The 18,938-nt window shown below is 39.5% G+C and overlaps 1 protein-coding gene across 1 annotated transcript; it reads left to right on the top strand.

Moving 5' to 3' along the window:
* Positions 1-1,934: 1,934 nt before the first annotated feature.
* On the top strand, positions 1,935-18,635 carry LOC141298945 (uncharacterized). Its single transcript, XM_073829240.1, has 12 exons — positions 1,935-2,023; positions 2,603-2,723; positions 5,330-5,434; positions 6,025-6,061; positions 6,182-8,049; positions 8,167-8,194; positions 8,363-10,131; positions 10,205-10,253; positions 10,838-12,702; positions 12,863-12,899; positions 13,015-13,107; positions 13,193-18,635. Exons 1-12 carry the CDS (start codon positions 1,935-1,937, stop codon positions 17,914-17,916), a joined length of 10,785 nt encoding a protein of 3,594 aa, XP_073685341.1. The 3' UTR covers positions 17,917-18,635.
* The last annotated feature ends 303 nt before the right edge of the window (positions 18,636-18,938 follow it).

The raw sequence follows: 18,938 nt of genomic DNA, 5'->3' as shown, positions 1-18,938 counted from the left end.
CCCCGGCTCTTAATGCATCGTGTTTTCTTCTGAAGTATCAGTGAGTGTTTGAACCTTCTGTAATAGTTGCATATGAGTCCATCAGTTGTCCTCAGTGTGAAAAGATGGACCTCAAAATCATACAGTCGTTGTTGGAAAGGGTTCTAACACACAAAAATGCTGAAAAACCAAAGAATTTGTGGGACCTGAAGGATTTTTCTAAAGAAAAGCAGGCAGTTTAACTATTCAGGACAAACAAGGAATTTATAAATAAATATCACTTTCTGTGGATTATTTAAGTAATTAAGATTCTTAAGTAATTACTTATGTAAACTTTTGAACGAGATAATTTTATAAATGTAATTTTTCCGTAATCTGGACTATATGTAAATGTCTTTTTATGTGAAATATCTTCTTTAGGTCAGTACTAAATAAAATTTAACATTTTGTATGATCCCTCTTAATTTGGTAAAATAATTAACATTTTGCAGAAAGACTTTTGACTTCAATTGTATGTACTATTTCTTTCAATGCTTAGTTCCATGCCACAAAACAAGAAGTACTACATATGCTGATTATCATATTAACATTAGCTGCCAAAGAGAGAGAGAGAGAGAGAGAAATTACATACATTTTTAGTTTTTTAGTTTGTTCCAAGACATTTACATAAATTGGGGCAGCCGTGGCCTAATTAGAGTTAGAGAGGTTAGAGAGTCGGACTTGTAACCCAAAGGTTGCAGGTTCGAGTCTCAGGTCTGGCAGGGATTGTAGGTGGGGGGAGTGAATGTACAGCACTCTCTCCACCCTCAATACCACGACTGAGGTGAGTCCCTTGAGCAAGGCACCGTTCCCCCAACTGCTCCCCGGGCGCCGCAGCAATGGATGCCCACTGCTCCGGGTGTGTGTTCACGGTGTGTGTGTGTGTGTGTGTTCATTACTGTGTGTGTGCACTTGGATGGGTTAAATGCAGAGCACAAATTCCTAGTATGGGTCACCATACTTGGCCTCACTTCACCTCACTTCACCTCCTATAATTAAAAATCACTTAAAATATGGAGAAAAAAAAAGTTGGTTTACATTGAGCCCACATCTTCTTATATACAGTATATGGTATTTTCCTAATAAAATAAACAAGTGTATGATGTTTTTTACATTTAAAATGTTCATTCTCTGCATTAAAAAAGCACATCAAACATACAAATATAGAATTCTAAGTCCTTCCCAAATAATACTGAGTAAATACAGTGAAAAACAAAAACAAAAATAGTTTATATTTAATACATGTGCTAAGTGTGGCATCTTTTAGAGGGACAAGCTAAAATTTATCAGCTGTTTAAAAAATGAAATGTTAAATTAAGATTTAAAGAATTTGTATTATTGTTGCAACAATAATACAATGAATAATCCAGATGTTAGTAAGTGGGATTAATGGGTTAAACTCCCTAATTGTTGCCTGCATAAATTTATACACCTATAAATTAATTGAGATTTCATAAAATAATCAACTATGTGTTATTAAAAGGGTGTGACCTCGAATGTTTACGTGGGTTACATAAAAACCTTGGCGCCTTGAAGCAGGGGGACAAATTTGTCATTTGATTTAATCATCTTGTGATGACACTTAAAAATTAAGTTGTGCAGCGATTTTTACTTAGTCACTAAGTGCAATTGAGAAGGGGAACGAATGACGGTGATAGAGTTATTTTTGGGGGGGATCCGTCCTCCGTTCAGTCCATTTCCGCTCTACATAGGTGTTCTTCCTGGTTGTTGATTCCTCTGTGAAAGTAGCAACATTTCGGCCATGAGCAAGTTCCAGTAGAATGCACGCGACGGCTGGAAACAACGCTAGATAGCGTGAAATCTGTGTAGATGCGCGCTCGCGTTTTGCTTTGAAAGCGTCTCCTTTTGCGCCGAAGGATTCATGCAATGCAGTATTCATTTTGATTAAGTCCAAAATGCCCGACTGCTGTGCCGCAGCAAACTGCAAGCAGAGTACGGACCAGTCCAACGTTTCCTTCTTTAGGTTCCCACTGGATCCCGTTCGGTGAGTGCAAGCCTTTGGGCGTAAATGCAATCGCAATTTAATCTCTGTTATTTTTTTCCACGTTAGATTTTTATTTTAAGCAAAGAATGAGCAAATTAGCATTGTTTGTTAGCTGGTTAGCTTCTGCCCCCCTTTCACAACGATTCATTGAATGCATGGCACCCTTTTTGTGGGCTTATGCTTTCCATGCTGCTCTCGTTAATCTGGTAATGCAATTTTTGTTTTGTTTTTGCGAGGGTCTGTTTTCTAATTGGCTATCATGTTATTATATTTCGCATTTTTTTCAAAGTGATTGCTGCAACTTTTATGGGGTTACTGTAAGCAAACGACTCCTGTACACGTTCGCCATCATCAGGCCCTTCCCAAAATGGCAGGAATTTAATTCCCTCAGAATACGTTATTCTGTTTATGGCTTGATTTGAGCTTTTGCTTTCTTCTTGGGGGTCAAATTGAGTATTTTACTGTTTAGTAACACTTATGCTTTGTTTTAGATCCCGTGTTTTTATCTTCATTGTTGAGGTTTGTAATGGTAAAATATCACTTTTGTACTACTGCAGTAACCTTGCTTCATATCTTTAGATGTAAACAATGGGTGGTGAACTGCCACAGACCAGATCTGGAGATCAAAACACCTGAAGATTTACACAGGAGCTACAAATTGTGCTCAAAACATTTTGAGACCTCAATGATATGTGAGCAGGTAAGTCTACATGGCTTTGATGATTAGAATTGTGGGCTTTTTATTCTTTCTTTATCATGATGTTAGAGAACAAAACCAGTAAAATACATTTTTACTAGGATTGATGTGTAGGGTTTCCCCACAGAACACTGCACCATTTTTGACACTGGTAATTTGCCAGTGTTTGAAATATTTTTTGTTTTGCTAAATATTGGCTATGAATTATTAGGCATATGTGATCCTGGACCACAAAACCAGTCATAAGGTTAAATCATTTGATCACCCAGAAGATGAATAAATGAGCTTTCCATTGATGTATGGTTTGTTAGGATAGGACAATATTTGGTCAAGATACAGCTATTTGAAAATCTGGAATCTGAGGGTGCAAAAATCTAAATATTGAGAAAATTGCCTTTAAAGTTGTCCAAATGAAGTAGCAATGCATATTACTAATCATAAATTAAGTTTTTTTTTTATTTATTATAATATTACTATTTATTATACATTATAAGTGTATTTCTAAAGCATTATAAAGAATGCGTAATGTATTATAAAAAACCTTATATGTTATATCATCTCATGAATAACCATAACAACAATTATAATACATTCAAATACTTGAGTATTTGAGGTTATAACTATAAAATTATGATTATTTATAACACACAATGGATGCCATATTAAATCTACTTAATTTATAATGGACTGTATTATATTACATTTATTTTTTACATTATATTACGTTTTCTAATAACACCTCAGCAGTGCCACAGGCTGATTGCCTCCATGCCACGACGCATTGAAGCAGTAATTTCTGCAAAAGAATTCCCGACCAAGTATTGAGTGCATAACTGAACATAATTATTTGAAGGTTGACTTTTTTTGTATTAAACACTTTTCTTTTATTGGTCGGATGAAATACCGGTATGCTAATTTTTTGAGATAGGAATTTTGGGTTTTCATGAGCTGTATGCCAAAATCATCAATATTAAAACAATAAAAGGCTTTAACTACTTCAGTTGTGTGTAATGAATCTAAAATATATGAAAGTCTAATGTTTATCAGTACGTTACAGAAAATAATGAACTTTATCACAATATGCTAATTTTTTGAAAAGGACCTGTATAATAGTTTGTCTTTTGGGGAAACATCACAATTTAGTGTTAGCATATATTTAGCATACTACTAATAATAATTACTGCTAGCTGACATGGAGTTGCAGAGTTACATATCAAAAGCTGTCTAAAGGGTACTATCAAAATAATCAAACTAATAATACAAATGTGTCATTACACATTTATCTGATCTGATGCCTGATCTTAGGGTTCTTTGAGAAATATTATTATAGTTACTTATAAGTGGTCTTTGTATGCTTTAAGTAAAGTGACATGAGTAGCATGGCAAGATATGAGACTTATAATATGTTATAACTATGATGAGGTAATCATACTCTTAAAAGCTATAACCACAAATAAGTAAACATTATAATACATTAAAACTGTTCTTATGAATACTCATGAGATAACCTATTATAAAGTTTTTATAATGCATTATGCATTAATTATAATGCCTTAAGAATACCCTTATAATGTATTACGGGCTATAAATACAGGCTTCATAGAAAGTGTTACCAAATTTACAAAATATCTTCTTGGAACGTATGGAAGTACACTTCCAGAAGAAAAATTTACAGATAATGTACTCAGCCCCTTGTCATCCAAGATGTTCAAGTCTTTCTTCAGTCAGAATATTTTTTTTTGAGGAAAACATTTCAGGATTTTTCTCCATATAATGGATATGTATGGTGCCCCCGAGTTTGAACTTTCAAAATGCAGTTTAAAAGCAGCTTTAAAGGGTCGAACAACTCCCATCTCATTTTCTCTTCCAATTTCAAAATTGTCCTAGATCGCTGTTTTACCTTTTTTTTGTAAAGGGCTTTTGACCCCCTTTGCTTGTTCACTTTGTAAACACTGGGTCAGTACTTCTGCAGCAATGTAGGGCGATTTTAAAGTTGAAGGAGAAAATGAGATGGGAGTTTTTTGACATGCCCTAACTGTCATAAACAGGAATACACACAGATCACACAGGGCTAGACCAAGGCAAGCATTTGTGGTTCAAAAAGTATATAAATTGTCTTTTTTTTTTTTTTTAAATAACCAATCGTTTTGCTAGATTAGACCCTTAGATTAGAGCCATTTGAAGCTGCATTTAAACTTCATTTTGGAAGTTCAAACTCAGGGGGCACCATAGATATCCATTATATGGAGAGAAATCCTGAAATGTTTTCCTCAATTTCTTTACGACTGAAGAAAAAAAGACATGAACATCTTGGATGACAAGGGGGTGTGTACATTATCTGTCCTAATGATTTTTGGCATAAAAAAAAATAAATTTGACCCATACAATGTATTGTTGGCTATTGCTGCAAATTTACCAGTACTATTTAAGACTGGTTTTGTTGTCAAGCATCACATATTTCCCAAAAATATGTGTACGCTGTTCCATTTGCTAAACTGGATATTCCCAAATATTTCAACCTCTGCCCCCACACCTTGACATGACACAATTACTCCTTACCCACACTTACTCCTGTGTGGTGAAATATGTAAAACCCCTTTTTATTTCAGAGCTCTGAGAAGTCTTTGAAGGATGATGCCATTCCTACTATATTCGATTTTGCAACCAACCAAGACAATGCACAAACTAGCAACAGAAAAAGGACACGGGAGAAAGTGAGTATCTAATGTACACATCAAGTTTAAAAACATTCTATTTTATTCTGTTTGTACCTTTCTTGTTTTGGGAACATCCTGAGAAAAAAACATTTCAACAATTTAATAATGTATGGTCTCTAGCAACTTCCTTACAGACTGGTATTCCAAAATCTGGTACATCTAATTAAGACATGAACTGTTCTGTACTGAATGGGTTTTAAGGAGTTTCTTTGTAAAGAGTGCCACAGTGAACCCAGCACACACAAGTAGCGTTACGTAGATATTCAGTGCATTTCAGAAAAGTGTTTATTCAATGTAATGTAGGCATTTTTTGAGTTAGTTATTGAAGTTAAATACAAAGTGACAAAGTAAATAAACACTAAGGGTATTGAGTTCTGTGTACATTACCATTTGAATGGTAATTAGATCTCATGCTTGTAATAGTTATTAATGGCCCATTTCCTTAACAAGCATTTCATCATTTGTAGTTATCATTAAAATAATGTATTAGCCTTGTTATTATTATTCATTGATTTTATTTGTCATTATGGATGTATTGTAGTGTTGACTAAACATGATGCATTACGTATTTGGTTTTCATTTTTCAGACAGGAGAGGAGCCTGTTGTCACAAAGAAAACTAAAGGTAGGTAACGCATTTCCATGTCAGCATTTTTAAATTCAGTTTTTTTCTTTGTAATTACACAAACTAATTACAGTGGATTCTGTGCTATTTTAAAAGTGTGTTTGTGTTCTGCTTTTTTAGCAACAACAAATAACTCAAACCCCTCTGTGCCAGAGGCACAAGTTCAAGTTGAGAGTGATTCAGCTGAGAACAGCGAAACACAAAATCCTCCTGCACATGATGAATCAGAAAAGGAGGATCCTGCTGTTTCCAAAGCGAAGGAAACTTTGAAAGACTACTTCAAGGAGACTTTAGCCTTCACTGGTTTTAGCATCACCAACAACACATCTCTCAATGTTGTCAAACCACTGGGGAATGACCCAGCTGGGCCACTCTCTGTCAATACTGTTTGTGCAGAGAAGATCGACCAAAAAGAAGTGCTTGCATTAGGTGAGGATGTAATGCGTGAGGAAATCCGCAGTAGCTTGCGTCTTGCACGCTTTTTTTCCATACTTCTCCAAGACAGAGTAAATATTGAGGGCAAGGACCAGATTCCTTTGTTTATCCGCTCAGTTACAGGTGAAGGCTTCCCACAGAAGCACCTCATGGGATTCCTTCCCTGCGATCTTGACTCTGACGGTCTGTTCCTTATGCTTATATCTGAGATCCAGAACAAGTGGGGGCTGCGAATGGAGCACTGCCGTGGCTTCACCTACCTGTCATCAGGTGCCATGTGTCAGAAACTGAAGGATCTCTCTTGCAGGATGCTGCGGGATTTCCCACAGGTGGTTCTGTCCCCCAGTGAGCCTTACGCCTTCAACGTGTGGTTGATTCGCTCCATGCCCATCCTTCCAATTCAGGACGTTGTTGATACTGTAGAGCAGGTTGCTGCCATAATTAGGCAGTCAGAAACTCTGGCGAAGAAACTTGATGCCAAGATCACTGCTTCATACAGCCACATCAAAGGCGAAGTAGACAGAGTGAAAGAGTCCTGCCAGAACCACTGGGAATATGCCACCGATGCTTTCCAGACAATGCTTGATATCTTGGAGCCACTTTTGAGCAGCATTGGAGAGATGTGCACCAGTTCCCTTTCAGATGTGGACGCAGACACCGTTGTAGTGCTTCTAATGCTGAAAGAGAAGCTGAAGAACTTTAATTTCATCATTACTCTTGTGGTCTTAAAGAACACACTGTGTTGCGTGAGCATCCTGAACCCCAGCCTCAGGGGAATAATCAGCATCAGCAGCACGTTGCAGTACACAATCTCCAACGCCTTAAAGCTTCTAACCAAACACATGCAGGAGATTGCCATTTTTCACAGGAAGTGGTTCTCTGATGCAGTGGGCAGAGCCAAGAAGTTGGGGGTGCCAGTTAATCAAACAGTGGAGATGGTGACAAATGGTGATGGTGAGGAGAAACCCCAAGTCTCATTGGAGGATTATTACAGGGAAGCGCTGAGCAAGAAGGTTTTACAGTACCTTGTTGATGAAGTCAAAAGAGTCCTAGGCACTGAAATGGCAAGGATCCTCAGATGGTTGTCACTGGTACCCTCATACATGGCTGACCACAATTTTAGCATCCGCAAAGACAAAGTTGCTGATGCTAACCTGAATAACTTGGCTCGTCCTGACTCCTTTTATGATGAGCTGGGCTGTTGGGAAGTGAAATGGCGACATGCTAGCAAGCGAAGGATTCTTCCCACCAGTGTGTTTGCTACTCTCAAGATCCCAGATATAGGCTTTTACCCAAATGTGCAGAGCCTGTTGAGAGTATTGGGTACCATCCCATGTGTCCGCGCTGAAGCAGATGTGTATGGGCACTATGACATGGTGTTGGACCGCTATCAAACCTACATGAAAGAAGTGTCAGCGGAAAAGAGACTGAGCAATATGGCCTTTGTTTATGTCAATCAAGATGTCCACTTCAGCATTGAGGAGATGGTGGAGGAGTATGTAAAGAAATATCCAGAAATCCTGCAGCTGTTATATGACGTAAGCATGTTTGTGGTAATTGATTTTAATTTTATTTGTATTAAATTGCATTAAATTTCCTGGAGATAAATGATGGCAAAAAGTCAAATGTTTTTAACAAGCTGTTCACCATTTTTATCCACTTGTTTTTAGGATGATGTAATGGAAGTGCAACCATCAGGTAAAGCTTCTCATCTTTGACTTAATTTTCTTCAAAAAAAAAAAAAAATAGCACCCTTCTGTTTTTTATAGCTTAAACAAGAATGATTTCAAGTGAGTTGTATTTTGTTAGATGCAGTTGTTAATTTTAATTAATTATTTATTTATTTTTATCCCAACTCCTTTACAGTTCCAGAAACCAGTGCAAATGATGCATCTAAAGAGGATACAGAAGAACCAAGAGAGATGACTTTAAATATGGACATTGAGAGCCAGAAACCGCCTGAGTGTGCAGAAACTGATAAAGAGGCATTAAAATCTGCGTTACAGGCTGCTGTCACGGCAGCATACAGCAAGCAAAGCAGACACACTCAGGGTGATCAAGATCAAGAAGTACAATATGTGACCATATCCGAGATGAATGAAGTCCTTAAAGTGTGTGAGGATGTTGTCAGGGAAAGGATTCTTTCAGAGCTCGGAAGTTCATTCTTCTCCTTGTTTATCGACCGAGTTGTCAGATTTGGAGAGATTGACTACTTACCCACGTTCATCAGATTTGTTGACAGTTTCGATGTCATGCGCCTCGAGCTTCTTGGTTTTATCGAGGTTGCTCATGACACTGAGGCCATGTGTGAGCTACTTTTTGATGTTGTCACTAGAGAGTGGCATTTGGATTTGAGCTACTGCAGAGGTCAGGCTTACCTTGGCTCTGGGGAAGTGTCCTACAAGCTCAAGGCATTTGCATGTAAAATACAGGAGAAGTATCCTCTCGCTATATGCACACACTGCTCATGTTACTCTTTTAATACCTGGTGGTCAAGGTCAGTTCCAGTAGCTGCGGTCATCAGAGCCATAGACACATTGGAGGAGATAGTGTCATTTTTCCACAGCATGCCTGCCCTCGAGAAACAGTTAGATCAAGTCTTAGCCATAGGGCTAAGAGAGAGCTATGAGAAAATCCATGAGCTTCAAGGAAATTTCTGCTCCACTTGGCTTGAGAAACACGACTCTTATGAAGTCTTCGCTCAGATTCTGGAGCCTCTGGTTGATTGGCTAGAAAATATTGATAACTGCCAACAACAAAGATGGAGTTTGGCAGTGTCCAACCGAGCCAAGAGACTGCTTCAGTTAATAAGGGACTTTGATTTCATTGTGGCCATCGTTGCGCTGAAAAATGCCTCATCCTTCACCAAAGAACTGAGTGCAGCACTACAGAAAGATCATTTTAGCTCTGCATCGCAGCTCAGCCAGATCAGTGGTATCGTGGCTACACTTAACAGAGTGAAAACCAACATCAAGGTTTTCCACCAGAATTGGTTTGATGAAGCATCTTGCTTTGCTCAGAATCTGGGTGTGCTGGTTAAAGTGCCTGATGGCGTGATCATTCCAAGGGACAGCCATTTGAAACCAGGTTCATACTACAAGGACACAATGAGTGTCCCTTTAGTTGACCACCTCATAAACATGGTGAAAGACTATTTCTCTGATGACCACAAGGAGGCTCTCAACTTATTGTCCTTGGTCCCAAGCTCTGTGACAACGAGCTATGTTTTTGAAACGCTCAAGTCAAAACCTCCGTTGTACATTGGTGACCTTCCTGATCCTGACAACTTCTTTACGGAGCTGAGCTGCTGGAAAGTGAAGTGGAAGACAAAAGTGGTTACTTTTACTATACCAGAGACCATTTTTCAGACTCTACGTCTGCCCCTTATGCAGTACTTTGTAAACATCAACACATTGCTTAAGATTATGTGTGTGTTGCCAAGCACAGCATTGGAATATTGTGGTGAGGTAAAGCGGCACATAATGTATCAAGACTACTTGAGCAACACCTCACCCATGGACAGATCGCCCTGTTTAGCCGTGCTTCAGGTGGGCACTGACTTCAACAGAGACCTAGACCGAATGGTTACTCAGTGCTTAAAGCTCACACCTAAGACGCTTGAGGGTATTTGCCTGGTAAGGATCCATTTTGTTTCAAATGTTTACTTAGCTCTGCAGATGTGTTTCTAAAATCTGTTTTACTTTACAGGACAAAGAATCCAAAACCTTAGGAAAGGCTGTTGAAATAAAAACAGAAGGTATGTAATATATATTTTAATTGCTTGCTTTTTTTTTCTTGGTGTTTAGTATTTAAGCACACTAAATGGCATGACATTTTAATCTAAAATTATGAGATAAAAAAAGGCATTTATGAAAAAGATGGGGTCAGTTTTAATTTCATGTCTCCTTTAATGCTCACTTTTCCAACATTTCAGATGATGCACACATGGATGAATTAGAGGGCAGGGCTGCTCAGCAGGTTTGTAAAGTTGTGATATAATTGTTATAGCATATCATTTTTAGAGGTAAGGTTTAGAGTTTACAGTGTAAATGGTTGATTTAATTATATAACTTAATTATTTTGAAGAAAATGTAGATTCATATCAGTTATTGTTTGTTGATTTGCTTTTTTCAGTTTTGTTCATCAGTAGTATTTCTATTCACAGGACAAAGACTCCACAATACTTGTGATAAACTCTGAGATAACAGGCAGTGGTATGTAATTTTTTTTAGGAATAGTCTTGCATTTGAGTTTTTAATGTGTTTGAGTCTTTAATAAAATATTTGTTTTATTGAAAATATTTTGTAAGTTGTTTAAAATAATGTTAACCCTGACTTCTAGAAGCAGATATCAACAAAGAGGGAGCTGAGAGCATAGCTACTCCGCAGCAGCCTGAGAACATAGAAGTGGTTGCTGGTTGCACAGAAGTGGTGGCTGAGGAGCCGCATATAAATGTTAAGGATGTGGAGCAGGTTCCAGATGAGAATGGCCATTCTGGTGAACCAGCAGACAACATAAGGAACTGTGATGAAGTCTTTAAACAGGCAGCTATGCTTGCAAGGAGAAACTGCTCATTGATCGATCTCGATAAACCAGAGCAAGATGCTATTGTTCAGAAACTTGCCTCATGTCATTGGGTACAGGAGGAAGGGACATCGTTTTCAGAAGAAGAAATGTTACAAAGTATCGTGAAGGCCGTCCGAAAAACAATCCTCACTGAAGTTCAGGACTCTCCTTTCTTTTCCATCATCACTGATAGAGCTATTTCAGTGGGTGAGGTAAAGTTCCTACCAGTCTTTGTTAGATATGTGAATGACTGCATCCCTAAAGTGGAGCTTATAGGATTTCTGCACTTTGATGAAAGCTCTGATGTGGATTTGCAAGCCAAGGCTCTCGCAGCGACACTTGAGGATGAATGGGGACTTCAGATGGGCTGCTGTCGTGGCCAGTCCATCATGTGCTTTGGTACGGGGAGCACAAGCCTCAGAAAGATGGCTTTGGGCTTTTTAGAGAGCTATCCCTTAGCTGTGAACACTCCCAGTGAGTCTTGTGGACTTGCTTATTGGCTGGCTCTAAGCCTTCAAAATGCCTCCATTACAAAGGTTCTAGAGACAGCTGAGGATCTGTTACAGTTTTTTGACCAGTCACCCAAATTAGAGGGTGAGCTTGCCAAGACCATGGATGGGCTGCTGAATACCCCACGGGAAGCCCTTGCAGAGGTCCCAGAGACATGCCTGTCCAGATGGAAGAAGAGAGAAGACTTCTTCGATATCTTGGTGGACATGCTGGATGGAGTCCTGAACTGCTTAGATTCTGTGAGCACCAACTCCAGTGGGTCATGGAGTAGTAGCATGTCACTGCATTCCCAGACCCTGTCCACAGCTATTAGACAGGTCGATTTTGTCATCCCCCTGGTGATCTTGAAGAATGCTTGTGCTCCCTTGAGGAATTGCAGCACTGTGTTTCGCTGCGGAAACCCTGCTGACATTATTTGCGAGCTTGAGAAGGTTATGCCAATAATAGATTCTTTTAGCAAGATGTTGGACAATGTGAGTGCAGTGCATGCTGTCTGGTTTGAAGAGGCAGTAGAGCTTGCTACTAAGGTCATGGGATTGCTGTCATATGCAGAATCTGTCAGTGGCCATGATTCACCAGAAACGTTCTACATGGAAGCAGTTAGTTTACCCGTTCTAAATGGGTTGATTGAAGAAATGAAGTTTAACTTCACAGAGAATCACCTAAAAGCCCTTAAGGTTTTGTCCCTTCTGCCAACGTGCAACCCTCTACCTATACTCCCAGAATCCACAGATAAACTGCACACTATATACCTGAGTGATCTCCCTGAGCCAGAGACAGCAGAAGAAGACATTAACACCTGGGCCACAGTATGGAGGGAGAAGTATCAAGATGTTTGTCCTCCCACCTCCATCTCTGAGACACTGCTCCATAATGAAGCCAAAAACCTTCCAAATGTTGCAACCCTCCTTCAGCTTGTGGCCGTGTTGCCTAGCATTAGCATGGAGTGCGACCTAATGAAGACAACGCTAAACTCCTTGAAGACTTTACTCAGAGATGGTATCTTCAACAACGGCAGTAAGACTGATGCAGTGATGCTTCTTATGCATCGCCAGACACTACAGAGCCTGGAGGAGGTGATTGAGAAATGCATGGAGGGTGATCCAGAGAGTAATCAATTCCTTGCTCAGGTGTGGTACATTTCTTTGTGTTTACACTGTTAATAATTCTCATTGTCCAAAAAATATTAAATTAACATACATTGTCAATCACCCTAGCAGTGTGCTCTTATAAGTATTAATATCAACTGGTAAACAAAGTAATGTTCCTGATTTTTTTTCATACATGTAGGTAAAATCAAGAATTAATCACCTGAGAATGGAAGGTGGTAAGTAAAACTAATTGCTCAACTAATTACTAAAACTAATTATTGAGGAACTCAAATGGACCTTCAAAGTAATGAAATGCAGTTGTTTTATTCTGTCTTTCCTGTCCTTTCACAGAGGTGATTGCTATGGCTCCACAGGAGATGGCTGTAGATACAAATGGTTCGGATTATCCACAAGAGGCAAACAATGCTGGAATCAGTACTGAGAGTCAGTATTGTTCAATGAAAAGTATTAGTAATAAGTAATTATCTCTTTTTTTTTTTAAATTAAATATGTCTTATCCTTTGTTTAGATGTTGAAACTGCTGCTCCAGCGGAAATTCTAGTGGAAACCAATGGCTCTAGTGAAATAGAAAAAGCTGAAGAAAATACACCTGACCTGTCATCTTCTTTAACACTTAGCATCTCAGACAAAGCCACCACTGAAGCTGAAGTCATCCCTGCTTGCAGCTCTCTGCCAACCAGCACACCTGACCAACCAACAGAATCTGTCCAAGATGCCACTATGCAATCTACAGGAGCGGAACATGATGGAAGTGATCAACTGATTGGACTGGTTCAAGATATAAATGATAGGTCCGAAGTACCTGATCAGTGTGGAATTGGTCTGATAGTAACAGAGGATCAAATAGTTACCAATCAAGCTGGAACTGAGCAGTCCAATGAACAACAGCCAGCTGGCACTGTTCAGTCAGAATCAGTTAATCAAAGTGAAACTGATGACCAACATATGGAGGTTGAGTTTGCAGTAGCAGAAACAGGTGAAGCTAACCAGCCAGCAACAGAGGAACAAAGTGTACCTGATCAGTTTTTGGCAATTGCTCAAGTTGAAACTGATTCCTCCATAGTTGCTCAAGATGAAAGTTGCCACACAGTAACAAGGTTAGCAGATGGTCAAATTGTGTCAGAGGATCAGAGTGAAATTGTTCAGCCCATGTCAGTTGATCACAGTGTAAATGAACAGTTAGAGTCAGTCCATCAGAGTGAAACTGATCAAGCCATGGAAATTGATGCAAGTGAAAATTATTCATATGTAGTTGAAGATCAGGGTGCAAATGGCCAGCCAACAACAGGGGAACAACGTCTAATTGAGCAGTTGGAAGTTAGTCCAGCTGAAACGGGTCAGTCTATTGTAAAAAATCAGGATGAAGCTTGTCAGATAGTAACAGTGATAACAGATGAAGGTGAAACTGGTCAATTGGTAGCAGTGGAACAAACTGGATCTCATGAAGTTGAGGCTATATGTCCTGATAACTCTGGACATGATCATTCTGTAACAACAGGTCAGGATGAAACTTGTCAGTCAGTAACTGAAGATCAGATTGTAAATGATCAGTTCAATGCAGATGGTCAACTTGAAACTGTACATTCAGTAGTAGACACTCAAGATGCTAGTCAGACAGAACCTGAGTTAGCAAATGAAGGCGAGTTAATTTCAGAGGATCAAAGTGAGTCTCATGAGCTCATGGTAGTTGACTCTGAAAATGATCAGACTCTAACAGAAGATCGAAATGTAACTGGTCAGACAGAAACTGGGATCCCAAGTGAAGGTGAAACTAGTCAGTTAATTTCAGGAGACCAAAATGTATCTAAACAGCTCATGGTAGATGATGACTCTGGAAATGAACAGTCTGTAACAGCAGATCAAAGTGCAACTGGTCAATCAGAAATAGGAGACCCAAGTGTAACGGAACCATTTATAGTAGTTGGTCAAGTTGAAAATGATCATTCTGTAGTTGAGGATCAAAATAAGACTGGTCAGACAGGAACTGGGTTCCCAAGAGAAGGTGAAACTAGTAAGTTAGCATCAGGATATCAAGATGTATCTGATCAGCTCATGAAAGATGATGACTCTGGAAATGATCCATCTGTAACAGGAGCTCAAGGTGAAACTAGTCAGTTAGTATCAAGAGATCAAGATGTATCCAATCAGCTCATGGTAGACGATTGCTCTGGAAATTATCCATCTGTAACAGCAAATCGAAGTGTAACTGGCCAGTCAGAAATAGGAGACCCAAGTGTTACAGAACCATTCATAGTAATTGGTCAAGTTGAAAATGATCATTCCGTAGTAGAGGATCAAGATAAGACTGGTCAGACAGAAACTGGGTTCTCAGGTAAAGGTGAAACTAGTCAGTTAGCATCAGGAGACCAAGATAAATCTGATCAGCTCATGGTAGATGATGTCTCTGGAAATGATCCATCTGTAACCACAGAACAAAGTGTTACTGGTCAGCCAGAAATAGCAGACCCAAGTGTAACAGAACAATTCATAGTAGCTGGTCAAATTGAAAATTATCATTCCATAGTAGAGGATCAAGGTAAGTCTGGTCAGACAGAAACTGTGTTCCTAAGTGAAGGTGAAACTAGTCAATTAGCATCAGGAGATCAAGATGTATCTGATGAGCTCATGGTAGATGATGACTCTGGAAATGATCAGTCTGTAACAGCAGATCACGTTGAAACTGGTCAATCAGAAATAGGAGAAGCAACTGTAACCGAACAGTTCATAGTTGCTGGTCAAGTTGAAAATGATCATTCCGTAGTAGAGGATCAAGATAACACTGGTCAGATGGATACTGGGTTCCCAAGTGAAGGTGAAACTAGTCAGCTAGTATCAGGAGATCAAAATGTATCTGATCAGCTCATGGAAGATGATGACTCTGGAAATGACCAATCTGTTACAGCAGATCGAGATGTAACCTGTCAGTCAGTTTCAGAAGATCAAAGTGTACCTGATCAGTTTATAGCAGTTGGTCAAGTTGAGCCAGATCAGTCTATAGTTGACAGTAAAAATGAAAACGTTCAGACAGAAACTATATTATCAAATGAAGCTGGAACTAGTCAGTCAATATTGGGGAATCAATGTGGGGCTGATCAGCTCATGGTAGTTGACTCTGGAAATGATCAGTCTTTAACAGCACATCATAGTGGAACTGGTCAGTCTGTCTTACCAAACCAAGTTGGAACTAATTTGTTAGTTTTGGGAGATCAATCTGGAAGTGATCAGTCTGTAACAGTAGATCAAGGTGAAACCGATCAGTCATCAGCGGATCAAACTGTAACTGATACATTTGTGGAAGTTCCAACTAATCAGCCTATAATTGTAGAACATCAAAGTGGATTTGGGTTAGCAGATGGAAGTGGAACTTGTCAGATAGCATCAGGGAATCAAAGTAGAAATGATCAGCTTGTGGCAGATGAACCCTGTGGAAATGATCAGTCCGTAGTAGAAGCTCAAGGTGAAACTATTCTTGCAGTTGCATTGAATCAAAGTGTGCCTGGTCAGTCTGAGGCACTTAGTCAAGGTGGAAATGATCAGATAGTACCTAGCAATCAAAGTGAAACTGATCAGTCCAACGTAGTAGATCAAATTGGCCTTGAACAGCCCAAAGTAGCTGCACATTGTGGCATAGATCAGTTCAGTTCAGCTTCACCAGATTGCTCAGACCAAGAAACTGCAGCAGAACACTTTTGCCTTGTTCAGTCCTCTGCAATAACTCCAAGTGTTTCTGACCATTGCACACCTGCTTCACCTGAGGATATTACCGATCACCCCATGGAGGCAGAATCTGAAGGCGCAGTCCATTCTGAAGTAAAGGCTCAGGATGGTATAAACCAAGTAGTTACCCTGGATGGCACTGGACTAGAAAAAAGAGTTTTTACCTCCTACGATGCTGTTGCTCGAGAGGAATTGCTCAAGGAACTCTGCAACGTAAAGTTCTTTTCCATAGTCACTGAGGAAGAGTTTGCAATTGATGGCCAACCATACATCCCTGTAGGAGTATACTACCTAAACAAACAAGACATTCAGTGTGAAAATATATTAGCCTTTATCCCCATTTCCACAGACATTGCTACATTCATAGATACGCTCACCATCGCCCTTTCTGAGAAGTGGGGTTTGAACTTGGCACTCTGTAGAAGTCAAACCTTGGCAAGACCCAGTGCATCAGTCTCTCAGATGACACAGGCTTCAGCTTTGCTTTCCCAGAGACTCCCTCATGCCTTTAGTTTCCCCAACCTTGTAACTTCAGAATCCTTGCTAGCCAGTTTGTCCTCCCCGAGAGAGATAAGTCAGTGTTTTGAGTGCTTGGAGCAGCTCTTCATGTGGTTCTCTGAGGATATTCAACGACGTGCAAGACTAGAGGATGCTGTTGTACATTTGTTCCAGAAGGACGAAAAGAAGGCCAGTGAGCTAAAAGCCAAGATCAGCAGCAGTCAATTGGCGATGAGCCATGAAGTTCTGGAACTTACTACAGACATTTTAGAGAACATCATCTTTTGCTTGAATGAGATCAAAGGGATCCAAGATAATGAGGCAAACACAACACAGGCTCAGAGCTTCCTTTCTGCTATCCAAAACTTTGATTTCATATTGACAGTTGTGATCATAAAAAACATCTTGAGCCTCACCAAAAGCATAAGCCTGAGTCTTCAGGGAAATTCCTACGACGTGTATCAAGCTGTAAACCGCCTTTCTAATCTGCTGCCCTCTCTCAATGAAATGAAAAACAGTATTGACTCACATCATCAAAACTGGTTTCAAGAGGCAGTCGTTTTAGCTTCTAAGCACGTACCTTCACTACAACCACCCTTAAATGTGCACTACAGAGAGGAAATCAGTAAAAAGGCCATTGAGCACTGTATTGCTGAGATAGAAGGGCTCTCCCAGGATGTTTTGTCTGCTCTTCGCTGCTTGCAGGTTGTGCCTTATGTCATGTCCAAAGTGGAGGGATGCTGCAAGGACACTGAGTTTGTCAAGGTGTTCCAAAATGTCTTACCTGACCCAAACTCCTTCCAGGATGAGCTGCAGAGGTGGCGGGACAAGTGGCAAGACTCTATTGCCAGTCATCAACACCTACCCGACACTGTTCTCGCCACTCTGAAAACTTCTGACATCGAGTCGTTTCCCAACATTTCAACTATCCTTAGGCTCCTGGCAGTCCTGCCTGTCTCCAGCACGCAGAGTAGCTTCACACAGGGAAAGATGAAATCAGAGCTGTACCCTCTGTAGTAGGCTTGGCTTAGCTGCCCCCAAACAAGCTCTCTAATAGGATGTCATACACTGCTGAAACTTCAGAATGTCCCACTGTATTCTCTAAACTGTAGATCACATCTGACTGTAGGTTTCAGTATGTTTATTTTATTAGTTGAATTAGACCTGTACACTTTAAGTATAATCACTTAATGGTTTTTATTGATGTTTTGTCTTTTTTATGATTTCTTTTCGTTTTACATAAGTGGCATGGAAAAAGAGGACTGCCAATTGGGACCAACGTCTTGCCAAAAAAATGAGAATAGGATGCCCTTGGGGGGGGGGGGGGGCCTTACTGCTTTGTGCCTTTATGCAAAAACCCAACATAACTGAATCACACAACAAAAGGTCTGGATGGACGCTTTCACACCACACTTTTTGGGAATTTCCTAATATCTTCAGGAACTTTTAGAGACTTCAGATCATATAAATATTCTGAGATGCGTTGTGAGAAAAAGAGATTCCTGTTTTATCACAATGAGTCATGACTGTGTTATATTGTCAAAACGTCATCCCACGGCACAAACAAAAAAACCGTCTGTCCCTGTATCATTATGCGTGTTACAATGTTTGATTTGTTTGCAGTTTTATTTAGATGAATGGATCTTTCTGTAAACATTTCTCCCAGAAGCCCTCCTCATGAAGGAAGCGTTCATATATATTTGACTAAAATAAACAAATAAAATCATTGAAAAGCAGTGTTTCACATTTAAATCTTGGCTCCATTCAAAGACAGAATATTTAAGGATGTCCACAAGATGGCAGTGTACACCTTTGGCGAGTACCTTTAGGTAAGTACTGATTCATCCCTGTGTCTTTTTCAGCTTTTTGCCCTAAGGCTCTATAACTAAATGATTTGTTATGCATTGTCGAAGATAATTTAATTGTAGGGACATTCATTTATTCACTCTCAATTAAGTTGGATTCATTAATGGGTTTTTTTTCTTCTCCTATACATTACGAACACCAATATCTAGATAGCAGGCTGACTGAATCTGATG

Source organism: Garra rufa, chromosome 23, assembly GCF_049309525.1.
Source record: "Garra rufa chromosome 23, GarRuf1.0, whole genome shotgun sequence".
Lineage (NCBI taxonomy): Eukaryota > Metazoa > Chordata > Actinopteri > Cypriniformes > Cyprinidae > Garra > Garra rufa.
This window is presented reverse-complemented; position numbering and strand designations above follow the sequence as displayed.

What these genes read in the sequence shown, in the direction of transcription:
- LOC141298945 (XM_073829240.1), top strand. Translation starts at nt 1,935, where the DNA reads ATGCCCGACTGCTGTGCCGCAGCAAACTGCAAGCAGAGTACGGACCAG. An exon ending in CCTCAATGATATGTGAGCAG is followed by an intron (nt 2,724 to 5,329) that starts GTAAGTCTACAT and finishes TTTTTATTTCAG; the next exon opens with AGCTCTGAGAAGTCTTTGAA. An exon ending in TGTCACAAAGAAAACTAAAG is followed by an intron (nt 6,062 to 6,181) that starts GTAGGTAACGCA and finishes CTGCTTTTTTAG; the next exon opens with CAACAACAAATAACTCAAAC.